The sequence below is a fragment of the Hoplias malabaricus genome, chromosome 3, assembly GCF_029633855.1.
Source record: "Hoplias malabaricus isolate fHopMal1 chromosome 3, fHopMal1.hap1, whole genome shotgun sequence".
Taxonomy (NCBI): Eukaryota; Metazoa; Chordata; class Actinopteri; order Characiformes; family Erythrinidae; genus Hoplias; species Hoplias malabaricus.
Window position 1 is genome coordinate 80448301 of NC_089802.1, and position 22919 is coordinate 80471219.

The 22919-nt window shown below is 48.2% G+C and overlaps 1 protein-coding gene across 2 annotated transcripts in view; it reads left to right on the plus strand.

Moving 5' to 3' along the window:
- The first annotated feature begins 1209 nt into the window (after nucleotides 1-1209).
- The window catches only part of LOC136690818 (myosin-10), a 49602-nt gene continuing 27892 nt past the window's right edge, over nucleotides 1210-22919 (plus strand). For both annotated transcript variants that reach the window (XM_066662849.1, XM_066662850.1), the window contains exons 1-6: nucleotides 1210-1517; nucleotides 4066-4441; nucleotides 7891-8047; nucleotides 19188-19215; nucleotides 19864-19966; nucleotides 21116-21145. In XM_066662849.1, coding sequence (XP_066518946.1) covers nucleotides 4088-4441; nucleotides 7891-8047; nucleotides 19188-19215; nucleotides 19864-19966; nucleotides 21116-21145 — 672 coding nt within the window. In that variant the 5' untranslated portion in view covers nucleotides 1210-1517; nucleotides 4066-4087. The remainder of the gene's footprint in view (nucleotides 1518-4065; nucleotides 4442-7890; nucleotides 8048-19187; nucleotides 19216-19863; nucleotides 19967-21115; nucleotides 21146-22919) is intronic.

Below are 22919 nucleotides of genomic sequence, written 5' to 3' on the forward strand. Positions count from 1 at the left end.
TAGCAGCAGTCTAACAAAACCTCAGCAACCACCCTGATTACCAAAGCAACACCTCAGCAACTACCCTGGTTAACATAGCAAAAGCTCAGGAACCACCCTGGGTACTCTAGCAACAGTGTAACAACACCTCTGCAACCACCCTGGGTACCATAGCAACATCTCAGCAACCACCCTGGGTACTCTAGCAACAGTCTAACAACACCTCTGCAACCACCCTGGGTACCATAGCAACAGCCTAGCAACACTTCAGGAACCACCCTGAGAACCATAGCAACATACTAACAACACCTCTGCAACCACCCTGGGTACCATAGCAACAGTCTATCACACCTCATCAACCAGCCTGATTACCAAAGCAACAGCCTAGCAACACCTCAGCAACTACCCTGGGTAAGATAGCAAAAGCTCAGGAACCACCCTGGGTACCATAGCAACAGACTAGCAACACCTCAGCAATCACCCTGGGTACCATAGCAACAGACTAGCAACACCTCAGCAACCACCCTGGCTACCACAGCAACAGATTAGCAACATTTAATCAATCACCCAATACAGCATGGCAACAACAACACCTCAGCAAACATCTTGTTTACCAAAGCAACAGCCTAAAAACAATTTAGCAAACTCGTTGGTTTCCATAACCACAGCCTAGCCACACTCCATTGGTGCCATAGCAACAGCCTAGCAACACCTTAGGCACCTCCCTGGTTACCATATCCACAGCCTAGCAACATCTTACCATACCATAGCAACACCTAGGCAACCATCCTTGGTAACCATAGGAATCAGCTCACGTAGCCTTAGCAACCATCCTGGGTACCATAGCAATAGCCTTGCAACACCTTACCACAGCAACAACCTAGCAACACCTCAGCATACATCCTGGATACCAAACTAATGACTTGGCAATTTCTGAGCAACCACCCGGGATACCATAGGAATGATTGTTCATACATAACCTCAGCAACCATCCTAAACAACACAGCAACGGTCAGGCAACACATTAGTGAACATAGGTATGATCGGTCTATATGCTCGGTACCACACTCTGATTGGTCCATGGTCTTGGTCAGACTCTAAAATATCCTGTTTTATTGACAACCAATCGGAACACAGCACAAACTCCGTGCTGGGTTCTGATTGGTCTTTACTTTAGTTTCCGCCCACAGGTAGTTTACAGGACTCTGATTGGCCTACAATTTGCATATAGACACTGTACCGCACTCTGATTCGTCCAGCGGCTGTGAGCCATACTCTAATTGGTCTACGGTCACCGTGCCTCACTCTGATGGGTCCACAGACTCCGTGCTGCGCGGTGATTGGTCAGTGTGTCCAGAAAGCGCGGTCCTGTGGGTTCGGTTGAGTAAAAGCGGCTGCAGCAGCGCGGAGGGAGATAAGGAGACGGTTGAGAGGAATATTTAAAATCATTTTAAAACTGGATTCTTTCAGAACTGGACTGGGCTCGGACTGGATTAGACGTTTGTTTCGGGGCCTTACACTGAAAGGATTCGCCCCTTGTAAGTGTGTGGAAGGGGGTTTTATTACCTTTGTGTGCGCTGTGTTGTTGCAGGTCCAGCGGATTATTTTATCAAGGACTTGGAGGAGGAGGAGGCTAACGGACTTTAGCCTGAAATAACACAGTTTTCTACGGGCTTTAGACTCTTTAATGGCATCGTTTAGGACGTCTGCACATCTGAGGGCCGATTTAAGATGTATTTAGGCTGTATACCCTCTTTAAAAACAAGTTATTCCGTGTTATTTTCTCTGTTAATGATGAGGATGAGGAGGATGCCGTTAGCGAACAGACGAGGCAAAGCCTGGCTAACGGCATCCTCACGGACTTCATCGATATTGCGGTTTTAAGCGTTTCCTTCACCGTTTATTCGGTCATACATTCATTTAACGCGCTTTTAACCTTCACCACGATCCGCAGGAACCCTCTAAGTTCCACTTCACATCTTTTATGAGGAGGTTTTGAGGAAATTGGCCTGAATTCGTGAGCGGTCCGCAGCTGTGACCCGTTTCTGTTTTAGGACCTCACTCTCCCTCAGAGCTGGGCTTTAAAAGCTCTTTTAACGGAAAACTGAACTGAAATGTAGGATTCTCTCTGTTTTTATGAGATATGGAGGTTTTTTAGAGGGTTGTAGGACCTCTAATATTTTTTTTATAAATATTTTCTGGTGGAAAATGTAAATGTAATTTTGAGTTTTTAGGGCTTTTTTGGTCTTTAATTGAAGCATTTTTCGCGGGTTTTCTCTGAACTCGACTGTGGTGAGGAACCAATTAATGATTTAATTCATTTTAAAAACTACTGTGAGATTTTTAGTGTTTTATGTGAAAAAATAAATAAATATCTATAGTTTTTAGGGTTTTTTATTTGTATTTTATTTTGAAACAGGGTTTGAGACATGTTTCTGTGGTTTGTGAATCTTAAGGTTGTTATAAAATACTTGTTTTTATTAATTTTTGAACATTAAACTGCTCCAAAACACACCTCCCTTGATTTATTTGGCATTTCATTGTCTTTAGGAATCTTTTTAAGGTCGTATTGAGATGTTAAAGGCTGAGCTCCTGGCTGAGGTTTAATGTGGATCTGGGTTTAGTTCGGTTCTAGTGACTGACGTGGTCTGGGTCCGGGGTTCTGAGGGAATGCCGTCCCCAGGCTGTGGATAAAAGGCTGATACCGTTTTTAATTCCTGAGGAAAATGATTCATCTGCCTTTTTTATTGTGAGAGTATAATTTGTGATAAAAATACCTCGATCGTCTCACAGCTCTAATGTAATCTCACGAAGGAAGGTGTTAAAGATGTTTGAAAAAGTAAGGTATTAAATGACTTTAAAAGAATCGAAGGCTCTTGCGCAGTTTGAGACTCAGTGGGAATCAGGACTAAATCTCAGCTGGGTTCAGTCTAAAACTTGAGCTGGTTCCTGAATGTTCCTGAAGAGGTGGGTGTGACTGCAGCGTGAGAGCAGCTCTCGCTCGAAGCCAAATGTTTCAGGAGCTGGGGGTAGTTCCACGGAGGAGCGAGGAGTGAGTGGGAAAACTTAAGCCTGAAGCTGAAGTCGTCTAAGAGCAACGTCCCACTCCTTCTGTTGGTTAAAACTGACGTCCGCTTCAGGGAGATGTTCTCAGGCTGTTCCACAAAGCAGAATTGGAGTTAGATGGATATGTAAAGCCTGGAGTTGAGTACTGACTCATAGAAATGTTCCTCAGCTCTATTTCTGTTGTTAAAGTTTGACCTCAAGCTTATTTTATCTGGATAACATGAGAAATCTGACAGGTGTCTGCCTCAAATGGTTTCCCACTGCAGGGTCCCTTCTCTATTCAGCTCCTCCAGCAGGTGAATCAGGTCCTGGTTCTGGAAGCGGGTTCTTGTTTAGTGGCTGTTCTCTCGTGGTTCAGAGCGAGTCGAGTAGGGACTAAACCGTGGCGTGTAAACCTTGCAGAGCGCTGATTGTCCAGAGAGAGTCGTCACTCTACGCCACGCAACGCAGACGACCAGCACCAACTCTCCATCTGTAAAATCTCCAGCTGCAGCAGAGATCACGTTTGTTTTTATCCGACTCACGACGGCAGCTCGTAAAATGACGCCGTGATCTTTTGAAGAGGTTCAAACGCTCCTTGGATCGGTGGCCGACGAAAGAATCCAGCGAGAGCTGGACACTGCAACAAGGAAGGAACAAACTCTACTGATCTGTCTGAACTGATGACGGAGCTGTGTTCAGTCCCAAACAACAACAACACGCCGATACACCATGAGTAAACACCGCTTAACGTTACCACCACCGTTGTTGTGGTTTCCAAAGACCATTGTTCCCCTTAGAGACGACACTGATACATTTCAGGGGGGAGCTGTGGGAAACCAACCAGGGACCAATCAGAGAGTAGAGTACAGTAGAGTAGGGACCATGCAGTGGAAATGACCAAAAGCCCAGCGTTGTTAGCTCAGCTGTATCTTTGGGTTTAAGTTATCTGGCTAACTAAGGAACCCTGATGGACCGGGCCATGGTTCAGCCCGTTGATGATGTGGTTATTGATCTGGGTTGTTGTGTGTGTTTGTACAGGTGGCCTGTGAGCAGTGTGTAAATGCCGGAGATGGCTCAGCGCGGGGCTCAGGAGGACCCGGAGCGGTACCTTTTCGTGGACCGGGCCGTGGTCTATAACCCAGCCACGCAGGCAGACTGGACGGCCAAGAAGCTGGTGTGGGTCCCGTCGGAGCGGCACGGGTTCGAGGCGGCGAGCATCCGTGAGGAGAAGGGTGAGGAGGTGCTGGTGGAGCTCGCAGAGAACGGGAAGAAAGCCATGGTGAACAAAGACGACATCCAGAAGATGAACCCTCCCAAGTTCAGTAAAGTGGAGGACATGGCGGAGCTCACCTGCCTCAACGAGGCCGCGGTCCTCCACAACCTGAAGGACAGATACTACTCCGGACTCATCTACGTAAGTGTGGGGTTCCTAATAATCTGTCTCTGAGTGAGTGAAACTGCACACAGGTGTGTGTGTGTAAAACAGGGTGAGTGTATGACACTGTACACAGGTGTGTGTGAGTGAGAGAGAGTAACAGGGTGAATGTTTGAAACTATACACTGTGTGTGTGTGTGTGTTTGTTTGATCGAGCTGCTCCTGTGTGAGCAGGTTCTTTGGGAGATGCTGGGTGGCCTGTGCTGGTTTTGTTGGGCCGTCTGGACTAAAGCAAGCCCCTGGCTTGGCTGAGGCCTGCTAGCAGCTAGCGGCTAACTGCTAACAGATGACTCCAATGCTGTTGGAGCGAGGCCTGTGTCTGGAGGAGTGTTTCCCCCAGAGTCTGGTATCTGCACAGCGTCCAGATAAAGCAGAGCGGCCTGTTGATGTGAAAATAACAGCAGCCCTCCTCCGCTCCGCCTGGAGGCTCTCACTCGACGCGTCTCTGAGAGAAACACTGATAACACCATGTTCACTTTTAGCTAAGGACAGACGTTTGGATTCAGTAAGTTCCCAGAATAAACAGTCTCCTGAGAAAGCTTTACACTAGATGAACATAGCTGTGAGGATCTGATGGAGTTCAGCCGTATAATCATCAGTGAGAGTCAGGGGCTGGTGTTGGGGATTAGATCTGGATCCAACTCACCCCATCACTCCAGAGAACAATAACTCTGGAGGAGACTCGAGCGTCCCATTTCAGAATAAAGGTCACACCAACCCACACACTGTGAAACAAGACCCCAGTCAGTTCTCTGTGCGCTGCCTGAGTCAGAAACACAGGATAAAACGAGTTGCTCTGATTCTGCTCCGCTTCTGACGTCAAGTGCAGAGACTTTACAATGGCCCCGCCCCCTCGTCTGAGTCTGTCCAATCACAGCGCTGGACCCGTGTTTACGTGAGAGCGCAAAGACGAGGTCAAACTCAGCAAAACAGACACAATGAGCGCGGAGAAATAAGAGCACTGAGTAAAAACGGAGAAGAAAGAGAACAGAGTGAAAACGGCTAAAAACCAGAGCTTCTGCTCCTCGCTCCTCACTGCTGTGCGCTCGGGGTCGGGGTGAACAGCGAGCGGCTCATTATCATTTAAAGGAACAGGTGCTGAAAGCGGGCGTTCTGAACAGGGGCTGTTTACACAGGGGGAGAACACTGCTGTGGGGCTCGTGGGGTTTGGACGCTTCATTAAGAAACAGAACTGTGTTCCACTGTGGAGACGAGGGGGTAGTTATACGCTCTGTGTTCACCGCCCCTCGTTCTAAAGAAGGATGTAGGAGAGTCAGGTCGCTGCTGCAGTGATATAACGCCCTCGTATCTGTGCTTTTATATATTTAATGTGGTAAATGCAGTTAGCGACGTGAGTTCTGTGGTGGTGTAGGAGTCCGGAACTCCAGCAGCTCTCCACCCACTCAGTGCCAGCGTCCAAACGGATCCGACCTGTTCCACCACCTTCAATAATCCACAGCTCTGTAGTCGGACTGTAGCTGGAGAGCGTCGTTTAACTGTAAAAATATTATCATTATCATATCTGTGTTTAAAGTGAAGCAGGTGGGTTACAGAACCCAGAGGAATTACGAATAAGAACTGAAATAAGTTCATTAATCGTCTGTGACTCTTATCACTGGGCACAAGACGAGAACACACCCTGGAGGGGGCGCCAGTCCTTCACAGGGCAACACACACTGACACACTCGCACCTACGGACACCACAGAGTCTCCAGTCACCTGTTAAAGTGCAGCCCAAAGCGCTTCACAGTGCATCACCAACAGAAACAGCGGGACGTAGTGGAGTCAGAACTGAACAGAATATAGGGAACGGGACATAAATCCTGATAAAGGGAGAATTATTAACGTTAAACTGATCAAGGGGGGAACCCTCCTACCCTCCTCCGCAACTTACATAGTGCAGTTTCTGCAGTGCTGAGCCTGGGGTAGCATCGACACACTCTTTTCCCTGTTACAGCTCAGTGGAGCATCGCAGTGATTTTAAACCTAGTGTTGTTTTAAAGTGGAGTCACAGCTACAGAGAAGAGGGTTGGAACCAGAAGGTCATCCCGGGACCTGCAAGACAATGGGGGGTGGGGTGGAGAGGGGCTAAGGAACAGTGCTGTCAGCCGTGGATGCTGAGGGGCCTTTGAGTAAGACACGACACTCAGGTGCTCCCCAGGAGCTCAGCGCTGTGTGTGTTCACTGCCCGCATTTAACCCATCTGTGACAGTGAACACACACACACACACACACACACACACACTAGTGCACTAGGGGCTGTGAACACACACACAGAGCCCTGGCGCCTGGGGAGCCGTTGTGGGTTCAGTGCCTTGCTCTAGGGCACTTCAGCCGTGGATCGAACCCGCGACCTTCCGGTACCAAGCCCAGTCTCTAACCACGGCTGTCGGTGTTGGTCTTAATCTTGGTCTTAAGTTTAATTTAAAGAAAAGAGACTCTGGTTTAGCACAGGTTCACGTTTCTGCGTCTGAAACACAAACAGAACGCATCCTCGTGAATTACAGACGCAGAGGAGAGAGCGAGGGATGAGTAAAAGAGGAAGAGTATCAGAGCGTTCAGACTGATTTAAGGTCAGTGTTTTCCCCCGAGGCTGTGAGCAGACGACTCTGGGGCTCTTCTCCCTCGCGGTGGTTTTATCTGCTGGGCTTTGTCTAGGTTTGAGGGGATGTGGTTGAGACGCCTTTATCCTCAGCCCCCCTCCCAATTAAACACACACACACACACACACACAGAGTTAGAGCTTTATAAAGACAGACACAGATTATGTCTCCCTCCCGGGGTGCCCCCCCCCCCCCCTTCATCCGTCTGAATAAATAAATAAATAAATAAATAAATAAATAAAGTCTTCATCCAGCGAACAAACCTTAACGTGTTTAACTTTCGTTAAAGACAATGTTACGTTTCCCACTGGTTTTAGATCCGAGAGTTAGGGAAGTCTGTGGACTGTATCATTTTAAATGGGACCCATCTTTGGTGCATGTTCACATCATTAAAGTGTGACTCTGGAGCCCACCAACCCACACACTGTGAAACAAGACCCCAGTCAGTTTACTGTGCGCTGAATGAGTCAGAACAGAGTGAAAACGGCTAAAAACCAGAGCTTCTGCTCCTCGCTCCTCACTGCTGTGCGCTCGGGGTCGGGGTGAACAGCGAGCGGCTCATTATCATTTAAAGGAACAGGTGCTGAAAGCGGGCGTTCTGAACAGGGGCTGTTTACACAGGGGGAGAACACTGCTGTGGGGCTCGGGGTGAACAGCGAGCGGCTCATTATCGTTTGAAGGAAGGCTGGAGACGGAGGAGAGGAAGCGTCCCTTTTAAATGATAGAGAATGTAATTGGTGTAAATCAGAGTGAGAGCAGAAGTCGTTGAGATGTTTAGGGCGCGGTGTTCATCCAGTGACTCTCTGCTCTGTTTTCCCTCCACAGACGTACTCGGGGCTGTTCTGTGTGGTGATAAACCCCTACAAGAACCTCCCCATTTACTCCGAGAACATCATCGAGATGTACAGGGGCAAGAAGAGGCACGAGATGCCGCCGCACATCTACGCCATCTCAGAGTCCGCCTACAGGTGCATGCTACAAGGTGAGAACCGTGCGTCTGCAGCGGCGCAGGTGACGTCAGGTACGCGCTACGCAGCGCTGGGTGAAGGCTTGGGTCTGATTTGGGTTTTGTGGGTTTTCTAAGTGAAGGTAAGTGACACGGCGCCTCGGTGTGGGTTTGTGAAGCTGTGGTCGCCCCGGACCTCCGTCTGTGGACCTCCACGCTGATATTAATGGCGCTCGCCTGGATCAGTTCCTCACGTCTTTCAGAGGGAATATGACTTGTTTCCGAACACCTCTCTGACCAATAGGAACGCTTGTTTGGCTGCGGTGACCTAAAGGGGCGGGGCTTTATACAGCAGGGCTGTGGATCAGAAACGGAAGAGTGGATAAACCATGACTCTGTCCTGGCTCTGTCCGTTTATCTCTGGCTCTGGCTCTGTCCTGGTCCAAACACACAGCAGCTCTGTGACAGGCCTTTTACTGTTTGAGCAAACAGCCCCAAAATAGACGAGTGTGTGTCCAGTACTCCAGCTCTGCCTCGAGCAGAGACCACGGCTTTAGTTTACAACAAAATCCGAGACACTAAGGTTCTGACGACTTTAATATCCACCCAAATAAAGAAGCATCTACGCAGCTTCCTTCAAACCACACCCAGGTCTTTTATTAACGTCTTAAATGACTTCTCAGCGTTTATCATCGTCAGTAACGATCCAGAAGATCTGGTACACTCTCCTCCTTGGTTCAGACGGAGGTAGAAGACTGTGTGCGCTGCTCCAGCTCCGTTCCAGGCCTCTCTCTCGTCTGTGGGGTTGTGTAACTGCAAGTGGAGCGGCCCGTTGCTGAGCTATTATTATTGATGGTGCGCTCTATAAACAAAATTGAGGCCAGAAGCCAGTGTTTTCGCCGCTGCTTCTCTCCAAGTTGGAGTTGTTACTGGCTCCTGAGTCCACGTTTCCACGAAGAAGGCATTCCAGACTTGAGTTAGTGCTCCGTGGGGTTTTCGGGAGATGGATTTGAGTGAAACCAGGTCCAGAGCCGCGAGTCTCTCCTGGAGATAACTGAGCTCCAGCTGCAGCCGAGGCTCTCCACTCGTTTATCTGCGCTACACAGGAATTTGCGCACTAACAATAGTTGCACTCCATTTCCCCTTCTCCAACACTCCATAAGTGATTCAAGACCCCCAGAGCTGTTGCGCAAACTTCTGCCCGAGGTCTTCTGAGGCGTCCGGGTGTTTTATTTAGTGACGTTTGGTCGGACTTCAAGTTTTCGCTGAACTCTCCTCAGAAGAATGGAAAGGTATTTCTCATATTTCGGCTTGTTTTTCCACACAGAGATAAATTAATTTTGCGTGGCCCATCTGGAATGCAGGAACAAGGCCTAAAGAGGAAAGTGAGACGTGTGTGTGTGCGTGTGTGTGATCCCTGGTTCCTCTGCGGTGGGCTCTGAGGGTTTGTTCAGCTCCAGCTGTGGCTGTTGTGCAAATCCGAAGAAGGAAAAACTCCTCTCGGGCTCAGATGCCTCAGCCACTGTGAAACTCGAGGAACTACGCTGGAATAACGTTTGTTAGAAAGATAAGTTAATCCTGAAGTTAACTCTGAACCTCCTGCTACAGCTTGGCCTCTAACACGTGTCTTTCGGCTGGGTTTGTGGTAAGAAGCTGGGATGACGGTGTTTGGGAGCAGTAGGGCGCCCCCTAGACTGTAACTGTGTGGTGGGAGGTGAGCTACTGACTCCTGAACACTGACTCTGTTGGTCAGAGACTCCTCCCCCTGGTTGTGATTGGTCTGAATGACCTCCCTCTCACTCTAATTGGTCTTCATCGCCTCCTTGTTGGTTCGGAGGCTCCGCCTCCCTGACCGTGATTGGTCCTTATCGCCCCCTCCTTGCTCTGATTGGTGCTAGTTCACCACGATATTTGTTCTGACTCTTCCCCCTGCTTGCGATTGGTCTTTATCACCTCTGTGTGTTCAGACTCCTCCCACTTGATTGATTGGTCCTAATCACCTACTTATTTGTTTTGATACTCCACCCACCTGATCATAATTTGTCCTGATTGGCTCACCCTGCTCTGATTGGTCCTTGTCTGTTCTGAGACTCCTCCCCAAAGTTTGATTTGTCCTTATCGCTGCTCGCACACTCTGATTGGTCCTAATCATTACCTTTTTTCTGAGACTCCTCCCCTTAACAGTGATGGGTCATAATTACTGCCACATATCCTCCTGAGGCTCCTCCCCCTGACTCTCACGGGTCCTGGTCTCTTCCTCGTTTATTTTGAGATATCCTCCTGTCATTGGTCGTAATTCTCTCCCTCTGGCTCTGATTGGTCCTGATTCCTTTGAGCCCCGCCCCCAGACTGTGACTGTAAGTGTATGCAGTGCAGCGTCCAGCAGTAGTTAAGGTTCAGTTCAGTTTTGTCGGTTCTCTGGAGGAGTTTAAACCCTGCCTCTCAGACGGGAGCAGTGTGTGTAAGGCCTGACTGAGGGGCTGCAGACTGGTGGTGGGGGTGGATAGGAGGGGGCTGACTTGCATTGTGGAGCACAATGAAACCTTTGTGTGGTTGAGGGGGTTAAGGGGGCTGTGAGGGGGCAGTTGTGCTCTGGGTTGAGCTTGGAGCTTAGCTAGAACACTCAGTAGGACACACATACCCTGTTGACTGACACTGGAGGACACACCCCCTCTTAAATCCAACCCCCTGGTGTGCATGCGCACACACACACACACACACACACACTCACACTCCAACCATAGCCGCAGCCACATGCTTGGACCCCTGTAGGACAGTGGAATTAAAACCAAGGGGAATTCCTCCAACCGTGCTGCATGGCACCGCACCCTCGGCCTGTGGGCAGTCGGAGTGTTTTTACCTAGCCTGGCTTTTAATTACACACACACTTCTTTGTGTGTAGAGGGTAAACTAGGCATGGGCAGTTTTCATACGTCTCAAAATATGAACACGGTACACTATTTCCATGCGGTGGGGGTTACGCTGCGTGAGCCTCGTATCTGTGTGGGTCGAGTGAAGGGTTTTCGCCACTGTGCAGTTCAGCTCCGAAGTCACAGTGACGAAAAAAAACACGGTTCTGAGAGAGAGCAGGTTTCAGGTTCTACACTGTTTAGAAGCACAGCTGGCGCTAGCAGACACTTGTGGTTTAACACACACCACAGCAGATGATTCTCCAGTAAAACTGAGGCTCAGATCACACACGTTTAGAGATAAAGCCTCAGCTGTGAGCACAGAGTCGAGTGAAGGCTCTTTTTATCCACAACCCACTTTCAAACAGTGACTTCAGCAGTCAGTGAGCTCCCACAGCGCCCCCTCCCTGTGGCACATGAATTAACCTTGTACTTAAAGACACAGAACAGAATTTTGCACACACACACACACACACACAAATACCACCCACGTTTTTAAGTACGTTTCCATATCTGATATACGCATTTATAAAATACTGAAAGATGTCACCACGGACGTCACAAGCGTTAGAATGATAAGGGTGCCTCCTGAGAAAATGGCGGTGTAAAACAACGACAACCTGGAGACTGTCCACTGCTGAATCTAACACCTGAGAGGGGTAGAAGGTGCAGGTCTGTGCTTGAAGCTGGTAGGAGACTCGTGCACATTAAGGTTAGTGTAATTTTGGCTCCGATCTCCTGGGGTCGGACACTCCTGCTCCACCTGGTTCTGATAAACCCAGTAATGAACTGTAATGGGTTTCAGTGCTGTGCTTTTGAACTGCATCCAGGGCTTTGCTGCGAACCCCCATCTGTCCTTCAGCGCGGCGTCTGCTAAATATCAGCTGAACTTCAAAGGCATTCCTCCGAGGAGCGCTGTACTGACCCCTCACCGCACACTGTGATTAGAGATGGACTCGAGATTGGTGCCGATAAACAAATGTCAAAAATATTTTAGCGGTCAGGGTATTAGCTGTTAGAGGACACACATCCCCCTCGTCTCCGCAGTGGAACACAGTTCTGTTTCTTAATGAAGCGTCTGTGACCCGCTTTGATCCAAACCCCACGAGCCCCACAGCAGTGTTCTCCCCCTGTGTAAACAGCCCTGTTCAGAACGCCCGCTTTCAGCACCTGTTCCTTTAAATGATAATGAGCCGCTCGCTGTTCACCCCGACCCCGAGCGCACAGCAGTGAAGAGCGAGGAGCAGAAGCTCTGGTTTTTAGCCGTTTTCACTCTGTTCTCTTTCTTCTCCGTTTTTACTCAGTGCTCTTATTTCTCCGCGCTCGTTGTGTCTGTTTTGCTGCGTTTAACCTCGTCTTTGCGCTCGTTTTATCCTGTGTTTCTGACTCAGGCAGCGCACAGTAAACTGACTGGGGTCTTGTTTCACAGTGTGTGGGTTGGTGGGCTCCTGGTATAATACACACTCATATTTGTAGAATCACTCTCACAACTCTCCTGGAGGCATATTGAGACCCATGGGTTAAAGACCACTCGTCTAGAACAGAGTCAGTTTCTAATCCTCTGACGCTTTGTCACACAGCTGTTAGTTTCCTCTCTGCAGTTCTGTCCAGTCCGGCCGGAGATTGGATCCGCTCCATGTTTTCCGTCAGCTCTATATTGACTCCGATGAAAGGAAGTGGAGGAATGTGACCCAGAGTGTGTGTCCGGATACGTGAAGTGGTGCTTGGGTCCGTTAGCTCAGAGCAGGTGGGTGGGCGGTGCTCTCTGCCCCGAGAACAGCTGCCCCTCTGAGATCAGATGCCCCATTATGCCCCACTGTGAGAGTATGACCAAGCAAATGTGGGACTGTCGTCCTTCAGCGCTCAGGAACGCCAGAGCCGTTAATCACTCGGACTCAGGAGGACTGGGCTCCCGTCTGAGTCACGGGTCTGATTTGGGGTCAGAGCTCGCTGACGCCGGTCTGATCTCAGCGTGGATCAACCTGTTTATTCCTTTTCCTCTGCTACGACTCACATGTAGTTCATCATCAAACACGTTTAAGCTTTAAACCTCTGGGAGTGAGGTTCATAACGTGTTTTACCCCATTAGCCAGATAACTTTAACTTAAACTCACGACTGAAGTTCAGGACTGTCCTATAGCTACGATAGTGTGGATAAGACATTGTCCCAGAAATAAATATTTATTGTAGTTTTTAGATCAGATTATGCCACAGATACGAAGACAATACAACAGCAAAAAAAGTGCAGTTACACCTCTTTTAAAGAGCAATAAACTTTTAGCAAAAACATCGCTATTGAGAATAATCAGACACTGGAACTGAACAATACAAAGAATATAAACATCCCTCCAGATGGCGTTTCTCTGCCGTGAGCAGAGAGAGAGAAAGCCCAGACACTTTGTTTTTTTACCCGTTTACAGACACTGGAGTTATTTTAATATTAAAATCATGAACATAACCTTTAAGTAGTTTTGGAGCGTTCCTATTGGTCCATTCATCATTTAATATTCACACAGTGTTAGTCAGCTGCTGTGTTCAAACGATGTAGTAAAGTAAACACACACACACACACACACGAAGAGACGTGTATTTTCCTGGACAGAGCCCCTGAGCTGGGTCCAGACCCTGGCGGGGGTCAGTCGGGATGTACTCGTTACTCCGGGGGGTGTTTATGGGGGGCGCTGGGGGTCAGCGCTGGAGGACCAGTGTAGTATTTGGTCTCCAGTTGTTTGGTCACATTTCTGTCGTGTTTGGAGGAGTGTGTGATCTCCTCTCTGGATTCCTGTGAGTGTGTGTGTGTGTGTGTGAGAGAGAGAGAGAGAGACAGACAGCTCTGTGCTACATTCTTCGGGGGGCAGCAGAGACAGCTGGAAACCCCCACCCTCCAAAAATGTACAACACGCATCACTCCATCACTCTGCTCTTTAACAGATGAGCTCATCTCTGATTGGCCAGCTCTTTTCATATCTGCACATGTTTATTAGTTATTTCTGTAGGGCTCCTCTGATTGGTCGATCCCAGTTTACTGTTATTTTTATGATATTTTTGTCTACTTTAAAAACCCACAATTACAACTACAGCTCCTCCAACATCTCTAACAGAGGACTGCTGCTCGTCTGGACAGGGTTTACACCACACACTGGAACATAGCTGTGAGGATCTGATGGGGTTCAGCCTCATCATCATCAGTGAGGGTCAGGGGCTTGTGGCTCCATCCTCCCTCTGTGGTGCACTACACACGTCCTGAAACGACTGAAACTAGATCTTAACAGTGCAGTGTATATTTCTAACACACATCATTTCTATTTAGTCATCTGTGTGAATCTGAACTCTAGTGCTGTCTGTGTGTGTACAGTGTAGTTTATGACTGATGTAGTTCACTGTAGAGGGAGCGAGGAGCTGTGTGTGTACAGTGTAGTTTATGACTGATGTAGTTCACTGTAGAGGGAGAGAGGAGCTGTGTGTGTACAGTGTAGTTTGTGACTGATGTAGTTCACTGTAGAGGGAGAGAGGAGCTGTGTGTGTACAGTGTAGTTTATGACTGATGTAGTTCACTGTAGAGGGAGTGAGGAGCTGTGTGTGTACAGTGTAGTTTATGACTGATGTAGTTCACTGTAGAGGGAGCGAGGAGCTGTGTGTGTACAATGTAGTTTATGACTGATGTAGTTCACTGTAGAGGGAGCGAGGAGCTGTGTGTGTACAGTGTAGTTTGTGACTGATGTAGTTCACTGTAGAGGGAGCAAGGAGCTGTGTGTGTACAGTGTAGTTTATGACTGATGTAGTTCACTGTAGAGGGAGCGAGGAGCTGTGTGTGTACAGTGTAGTTTATGACTGATGTAGTTCACTGTAGAGGGAGCGAGGAGCTGTGTGTGTACAGTGTAGTTTGACTGATGTAGTTCACTGTAGAGGGAGAGAGGAGCTGTGTGTGTACAATGTAGTTTATGACTGATGTAGTTCACTGTAGAGGGAGCGAGGAGCTGTGTGTGTACAGTGTAGTTTATGACTGATGTAGTTCACTGTAGAGGGAGTGAGGAGCTGTGTGTGTACAGTGTAGTTTGACTGATGTAGTTCACTGTAGAGAGAGAGGAGCTGTGTGTGTACAGTGTAGTTTGACTGATGTAGTTCACTGTAGAGAGAGAGGAGCTGTGTGTGTACAGTGTAGTTTGGGACTGATGTAGTTCACTGTAGAGAGAGAGGAGCTGTGTGTGTACAGTGTAGTTTGGGACTGATGTAGTTCACTGTAGAGAGAGAGGAGCTGTGTGTGTACAGTGTAGTTTATGACTGATGTAGTTCACTGTAGAGGGAGCGAGGAGCTGTGTGTGTACAGTGTAGTTTATGACTGATGTAGTTCACTGTAGAGGGAGCGAGGAGCTGTGTGTGTACAGTGTAGTTTGTGACTGATGTAGTTCACTGTAGAGGGAGAGAGGAGCTGTGTGTGTACAGTGTAGTTTGTGACTGATGTAGTTCACTGTAGAGGGAGCGAGGAGCTGTGTGTGTACAGTGTAGTTTGTGACTGATGTAGTTCACTGTAGAGGGAGCGAGGAGCTGTGTGTGTACAGTGTAGTTTATGACTGATGTAGTTCACTGTAGAGGGAGCGAGGAGCTGTGTGTGTACAGTGTAGTTTGTGACTGATGTAGTTCACTGTAGAGGGAGAGAGGAGCTGTGTGTGTACAGTGTAGTTTGTGACTGATGTAGTTCACTGTAGAGGGAGCGAGGAGCTGTGTGTGTGTACAGTGTAGTTTGTGACTGATGTAGTTCACTGTAGAGGGAGCGAGGAGCTGTGTGTGTGTACAGTGTAGTTTGTGACTGATGTAGTTCACTGTAGAGGGAGAGAGGAGCTGTGTGTGTACAGTGTAGTTTGTGACTGATGTAGTTCACTGTAGAGGGAGAGAGGAGCTGTGTGTGTACAGTGTAGTTTGTGACTGATGTAGTTCACTGTAGAGGGAGCGAGGAGCTGTGTGTGTACAGTGTAGTTTGTGACTGATGTAGTTCACTGTAGAGGGAGCGAGGAGCTGTGTGTGTACAGTGTAGTTTGTGACTGATGTAGTTCACTGTAGAGGGAGTGAGGAGCTGTGTGTGTACAGTGTAGTTTGTGACTGATGTAGTTCACTGTAGAGGGAGCGAGGAGCTGTGTGTGTACAGTGTAGTTTGTGACTGATGTAGTTCACTGTAGAGAGAGTGAGGAGCTGTGTGTGTACAGTGTAGTTTGTGACTGATGTAGTTCACTGTAGAGGGAGCGAGGAGCTGTGTGTGTACAGTGTAGTTTGTGACTGATGTAGTTCACTGTAGAGGGAGCGAGGAGCTGTGTGTGTACAGTGTAGTTTGGGACTGATGTAGTTCACTGTAGAGGGAGTGAGGAGCTGTGTGTGTACAGTGTAGTTTGTGACTGATGTAGTTCACTGTAGAGGGAGTGAGGAGCTGTGTGTGCCTCTCTCTGTCTGTGTCTCTTTCTGCCTCGCTCTCAGTCTCTTTCTCTGTGTGATCTCACTCTCTCTCTCTCTCTCTCTCTCTCTCTCTCTGCTGATTTAGTGAGGAATGTGAGGAATGCTGAGGCTGGTTAATCCTGTGTAGGGTTGTGGGTTGTGGATGGAGTGATGATGAAGGGAGGAATAACGGCTATAAAGTCTGTTCCAGGACCAGCGTCCTCTTCTCCACGCCACAACCGCTGCTATTCTAAGCCACACCACTAGCGAGAGAGTGTTATTTTTTTCAGTTCCATTTGCTTGAACTTTCTCTGGAGTCAGTTGTGTTATGATGATTATCAGGAGTGTGTTTCTCCGCTGTAATCCTCTACACTTCAGAGGAAAGCTATACTATACATAGCTGTGAGGATCTGATGGAGTTCATCCTCATCATCATCAGTGAGGGTCAGGGGCTGGTGTTGGGGATTAGTTCTGGATCAAACCCCCCACTCTAACTCACCCCAGAGGAGGTGGATAGTGCTTGATCACTGCAGAGAACACAGTTCCACTGTTCCACTCGGGTGTGATGTAGAGGGATGAGGAAGAGCCCCTGAAATGTAGCGGCTGAGTTTAAGCTGAAAGTAGTTTCTGGTTCTTATGAGAGCAGTGATTGGATGTTTACATCCCATAATGTCAGGCTCCACACGCCCACGGTCGACAAACACCGCTCCGAGTGGTTATTTTCAATAGTTATATTTAGAGGTGCCATACTCTCCCCCTCGTCTCCACAGAGGAACACAGTTCTGTTTCTTAATGAAGCGTCTGTGACCCGCTTTGGTCCAAACCCCACGAGCCCCACAGCAGTGTTCTCCCCCTGTGTAAACAGCACCTGTTCCTTTAAATGATAATGAGCCGCTCGCTGTTCACCCCGACCCCGAGCGCACAGCAGTGAGGAGCGAGGAGCAGAAGCTCTGGTTTTTAGCCGTTTTCACTCTGTTCTCTTTCTTCTCCGTTTTTACTCAGTGCTCTTATTTCTCCGCGCTCGTTGTGTCTGTTTTGCTGAGTTTAACCTCGTCTTTGCGCTCTCACATAAACACGGGTCCAGCGCTGTGATTGGACGGACTCAGACGAGGGGGCGGGGCCATTCTAAAGTCTCTGCTCTTGACGTCAGAAGCGGAGCAGAATCAGAACGACTCGTTTTATCCTGTGTTTCTGACTCAGGCAGCGCACAGAGAACTGACTGGGGTCTTGTTTCACAGTGTGTGTGTTGGTGGGCTCCACATTCAGAATGGGAACAGTAACCTTGAGATTTGTCTGGAATATCGTTCGGTTTTGGTGCTGTACGTCGTCTCCTGGAGTCTTCAGAGGTGCTGAGATGAAGTGGAGAGCCCTCTTCAGACTGAACGCTATCGCTCCTCCTGCTGCTGCCGGATGGAGAGCAGACGCCATTCCTCACGATCCACAGCTGTGTCGAGACTAGAGGAATGTCCTGAGACCTCTGTCTCCCTGTGGGGGTCTGCAGCAGCAGCTGAAGGAGTTTAGCTTCGGTCCAGTGCTCGGCGTGTGTACGAAGCCCCACCCCCCCCCCTCCCCCCCCGCCCCCGGGGGGCAGATTGTGGGGTTATTGTGCAGTAAATCTGACCGGGGTGACACTGCAGTACCTTCAGGGTTAAAGACAAGTGGAGAACCAATTAGTTATGTTGTCCACTTCTCTGTCTCTCTCTTTCTCTTCTCTCTCTCTCTGACTCTGCTGTAGAAACAGGATCAAACTCAGCACTTTTTGGGTTGTCAGGTTTCCTCTCTGGAACAAACAGGTGCCCTGCTGCCCCCCGCAGGACCCGCTGGGAGTTGCGCTCCTCGTGTTTGTGCTGATTCTGAGGCGTAGGCGTGATTTTCTGTGTCACTCACTCGGACTCGATGTTGGAGCAGTTGAGCTTCCTCTGAGAGGAAAGAGCTGAAGCAGTGCTACATCAGCACTAACCCCCCCCCTCCTCCTCCACCCCCCTCCACCCCCGAGAGTCTGACTCCACCCCCGAGAGGCCGACTCCACCCCCACAAGGTGTTCATAAGTGTTCCCTGTGTGTGGAGTGTGGTTATAGACTGTGATCAAATCTGTTACGGCTGTAAAGCTCCATCCTTGGCCCTACTCCTCCATCCCAAGTCCCCCTCTCCCCCCACCCCCAGGAGGAACGAGGGTGGGGGTGGCTAAGGGCTGCAGTGGAACTGTGAGGTGGGTCTTTGAGGCCTACTGTATTTTCTGAAGAATAATCCTTAGCGTTGTGGTTTCAGTCTTTGGTTTTAGTTTTGATTTGTGTCTGCAGAAGAGTTCTACAAGAGTAAGTGTGTGTGTGTGTGTGTGTGTGTGTGTGTGTGTGTGTGTGTGTGTGTGTGTGTGTGTGTGTGTGTGTGTGTGTCTGTCCAGACTTTCCTGGCTCTGAGGCCCGTGTTTGGAGCTGGTGTTTTATTTACTGTAAACTCTGCAGAGTGTGGACTCCACGCTTTCTCCTTCGTTTCCAGTTAATCGTCTGCGGGTCCAGTGTCACGCACCACTTCAACTCCATCTCTTAAACATCTCGGGGGTGTGAATGTAACCGTGTGTGTGTTCTGGTCGGGTTCAGGCCCGTTCCCACTCGGAGGCCAGAGTCAGACTCACGCGGCACATGCGGCGCACGTGGGCTATGAACCGATCCGTGGGTGAATTATAACCTTTTTTACTGAAGCGGGGTTTTGCTGTAAACATCACATTTTTAATGTTTTAGATGTTTATCTTTCAGCTTTTATGTACAAATGAATCTGAAAACCCTTTCTGTGTTTATTCTCTCTCTCTCTCTCTCTCTCTCTCTCTCTCTCTCTCTCTCTCTCAGACCGTGAGGACCAGTCAATCCTGTGCACGTAAGTAACCATCTATTTCTGTATCCCTCCTTTATTATTTATTTTCTTCCTCTCTCTCTGTGGTTTTACTGATGTAGTGATACACGTGTGTGTGTGTGTGTGTGTGTGAGAGAGAGAGAGAGTCATATCAGTCATAGTCCTGCTGGGTGGTTTCAGTCAGGTCCTGTACATGACTGGAATCCAGTGAGTCAGATGGATGTTATAAATAGTGACTGTGATTGTGTAAGAGACCTGGACACCACCTCCTCGTCTGTAACAGATCTCTTCATCAGTAAAGACCAGGGTTTAAATCAGTGACGTGGTAGTCATCAGTTAAACGCATTCTGAAGTAAAAATACAACTTTAATTTAAGGTAAATATTTAATAGTGATTCTCCTGTTCTCTTCCTCGGTCTGGTGTTATCAGGAAAAGCTTCAGTACAGCGGGTGAAGACCAGGAGGCGCTGTGTTTAACGCTGCAGTGAAGGAAGAAGTCTAGCCATTCATTTAAAACAGCAGCAACAGCGATTAACACCAGCAGGTTCCTGAGAGAGGAGTTAGTTTTAGGGATGGAGGATTAATGATCATCGAACTGTGATTGTTTAATACCTGTGTCTCTCTCTCTCTCTCTCTCTCTCTCTCTCTGTGTCTCTCTCTGTCTCTCTCTCAGAGGGGAATCTGGAGCTGGAAAGACGGAGAACACTAAAAAGGTGATCCAGTACCTGGCTCACGTCGCTTCCTCTCACAAAGGAAGGAAGGATCACAACATTCCGGTGAGTTCCCCTCCTCCTCCTGGGGGCGCTGTAGGACATGAAGAATAACACATGTTTAAATATTGTGCACTGCTCCTCAGTGAAATATAAACCCCTTCAGTTCAGAATCCAGAGACTAACGCCTCTTACTCCCTTTTTGTGCAACACTTCCTGTTCGCTGCGTTAGTCACGCTGATCAGAGCTACGGCGGCGCGAGAGCGCTCTCACACAGACAGAGATTGTCTGTTTACCGCATATTTATGCTTCATCTTAATTTTTTATTTGATTTAATATTCAAATGAAGTCGGCCGTGTCTCGATCAGTTGCTGTGCATCTCAGATGTTCACTGACGTCCGCAGCAATTTACTGAACCCAGCACAGTTTACCCCCCGCTGTGTGGGCGACTCCTGCTCCACTGCCCCTCACACCCCGGGACACAGAGCATTTTCAGAGGCTTCTCTTTCCGTGAAGAAAACAGAGCCAGACCTGCTCCTTTTGGGTGCCTCACTGTCCCGTTTGGACCTGCTGCACCCTGTACACGCCAAACTCTGCTCCGGGAACACGTCTTTGTGTTATGGCGCCCCCTAACTGCACAAATGAGAACTGACTGTAAAAAGTGAAAAGTTAGCAGCTGAAATATCCACACGCTGTAAACCGGGGTCTGGCACAAAACCGGGGCACATTGCGGCGTCAGAAATCAGGGGGAAATGTGCAGAACCAGATCCTGAGGATAACCTCCAGCTTGCGGAGTGATTCCTGACGTGGGACAGTGTGTGTTTATTGTGAGGTGTGTGTGTGTGTGTGTGTGGAGGGGTCTGTGCTGCTGGTGATGTGGAGTGCCTCATTAACATTAAGCTGCAGCTTCTGCTGAGTTTAACACCCATCGCCCAACCATCACACACTCAACACACTCACAGCAAACTAACACACACCCAGCACACCGTCCGGTGGAGTTCCAGCGTCTGTGAAGAACCCTTTCACCCCGGAGTAAAGAGTGCAGCAGAAAATGTATTTAATTCACTTATTTATTAATGTGTAAATGTGTGTGAAATGCTGAGCTTGGCTCTGGCCAAACTGTTAATCACTTAAACTCAGATTGTTTGTTTTTGTTTGTGTGGATGGGGGCGGGGCCTGTATTCTAACACTATGCATTTGTTTACACTCAAACAGCCCGAGTCTCCTAAAGCGCTGAAGCTACAGGCAAGTTCCCTCCGCTGCACACAAACCTGCTACAGACACGCTTAACATGCTACAGACACGCTTAACATGCTACAGACACGCTTAACATGCAACAGACACACTTAACACACGCTTAACACGCTACAGACACACTTAACACATGCTTAACACGCTACAGACACACTTAACACACGCTACAGACACACAACACATGCTTAACATGCTACAAACATGCTTAACACGCCACAGACACACTTAACACGCTACAGACACACTTAACACATGCTTAACACGCTACAGACACGCTTAACACGCTACAGACACGCTTAACACGCTACAGACACACTTAACATGCTACAGACACACTAAACACATGCTTAACACGCTACAGACACACTTAACACACGCTTAACACGCTACAGAAACACTTAACACATGCTTAACATGCTACAAACATGCTTAACACGCTACAGACACACTTAACACATGCTTAACATGCTACAAACATGCTTAACACGCTACAGACACACTTAACATGCTACAGACTCACTTAACCCATGCTTAACATGCCACAGACACGTTTAACACGCTACAGACACACTTAACACATGCTTAACACGCTACAGACACACTTAACATGCTACAGACTCACTTAACACATGCTTAACACGCCACAGACACGTTTAACACGCTACAGACACACTTAACACATGCTTAACACGCTACAGACACACTTAACACATGCTTAACATGCTACAGACACACTTAACACATGCTTAACACGCCACAGACACGCTTAACATGCTACAGACTCACTTAACACACGCTTAACACGCCACAGACACGTTTAACACGCTACAGACACACTTAACACACGCTACAGACACGCTTAACATGCTACAGACATGCTTAACACGCCACAGACACACTTAACACATGCTTAACACGCTACAGACACACTTAACACATGATTAACACGCTACAGACATGATTAACACGCTACAGACATGATTAACACGCTACAGACATGCTTAACACGCCACAGACACAGTTAACACATGCTTAACACGCCACAGACACACTTAACACATGCTTAACACGCTACAGACACACTTAACACATGCTTTACACGCTACAGACACACTTAACACACGCTTAACACGCTACAGACACGCTTAACACATACTTAACACAACTACAGTCACGTTTATCACGCTACAGTCACGCTTGACACGATTAACACGCTACAGATGCACTTAACATGTGCTAAACATGCTGCAGACACGCTTTACCCTCTCTAAACACGCTACAGACACTCTTACACACTCTTCAGCACACCAGTTAGCACCAGCAGTGTGGAGCATGAACTCATACAAATTTCCTTTGAATCCTTTTTTTCGTTTTAAATGAATTTACAATTGAATAAATGTGGTTTGGTTCAGATTGAGTTAATTCTGAAATGATTGAGTCATTTTCCAAAGTGCAGAGCATGAGAGAGAGAACAGTCAATAACAACAGCACACGAGGGATTCACAGAATTAAACAAGTATGAGTTTATACTTACACCAAGAAAAATAAAACTCACACTTCAGAGAGTCATCATGAGAACTGAGTGAATCACCGAGCCACTCTGAATGACTCTGAATCACCGAACCACTCTGAATGACTCTGAGTCACCGAGCCAGAGTCGCTCAGAGTGGCTCAGTTGAGTTTTTCCTGGCTGCTCTTTAATCCACTGCATGTTTGCGTCGTGTTCTGTATGTTACAGTGAGCGTACGTTTGGGTTTAATTCCTC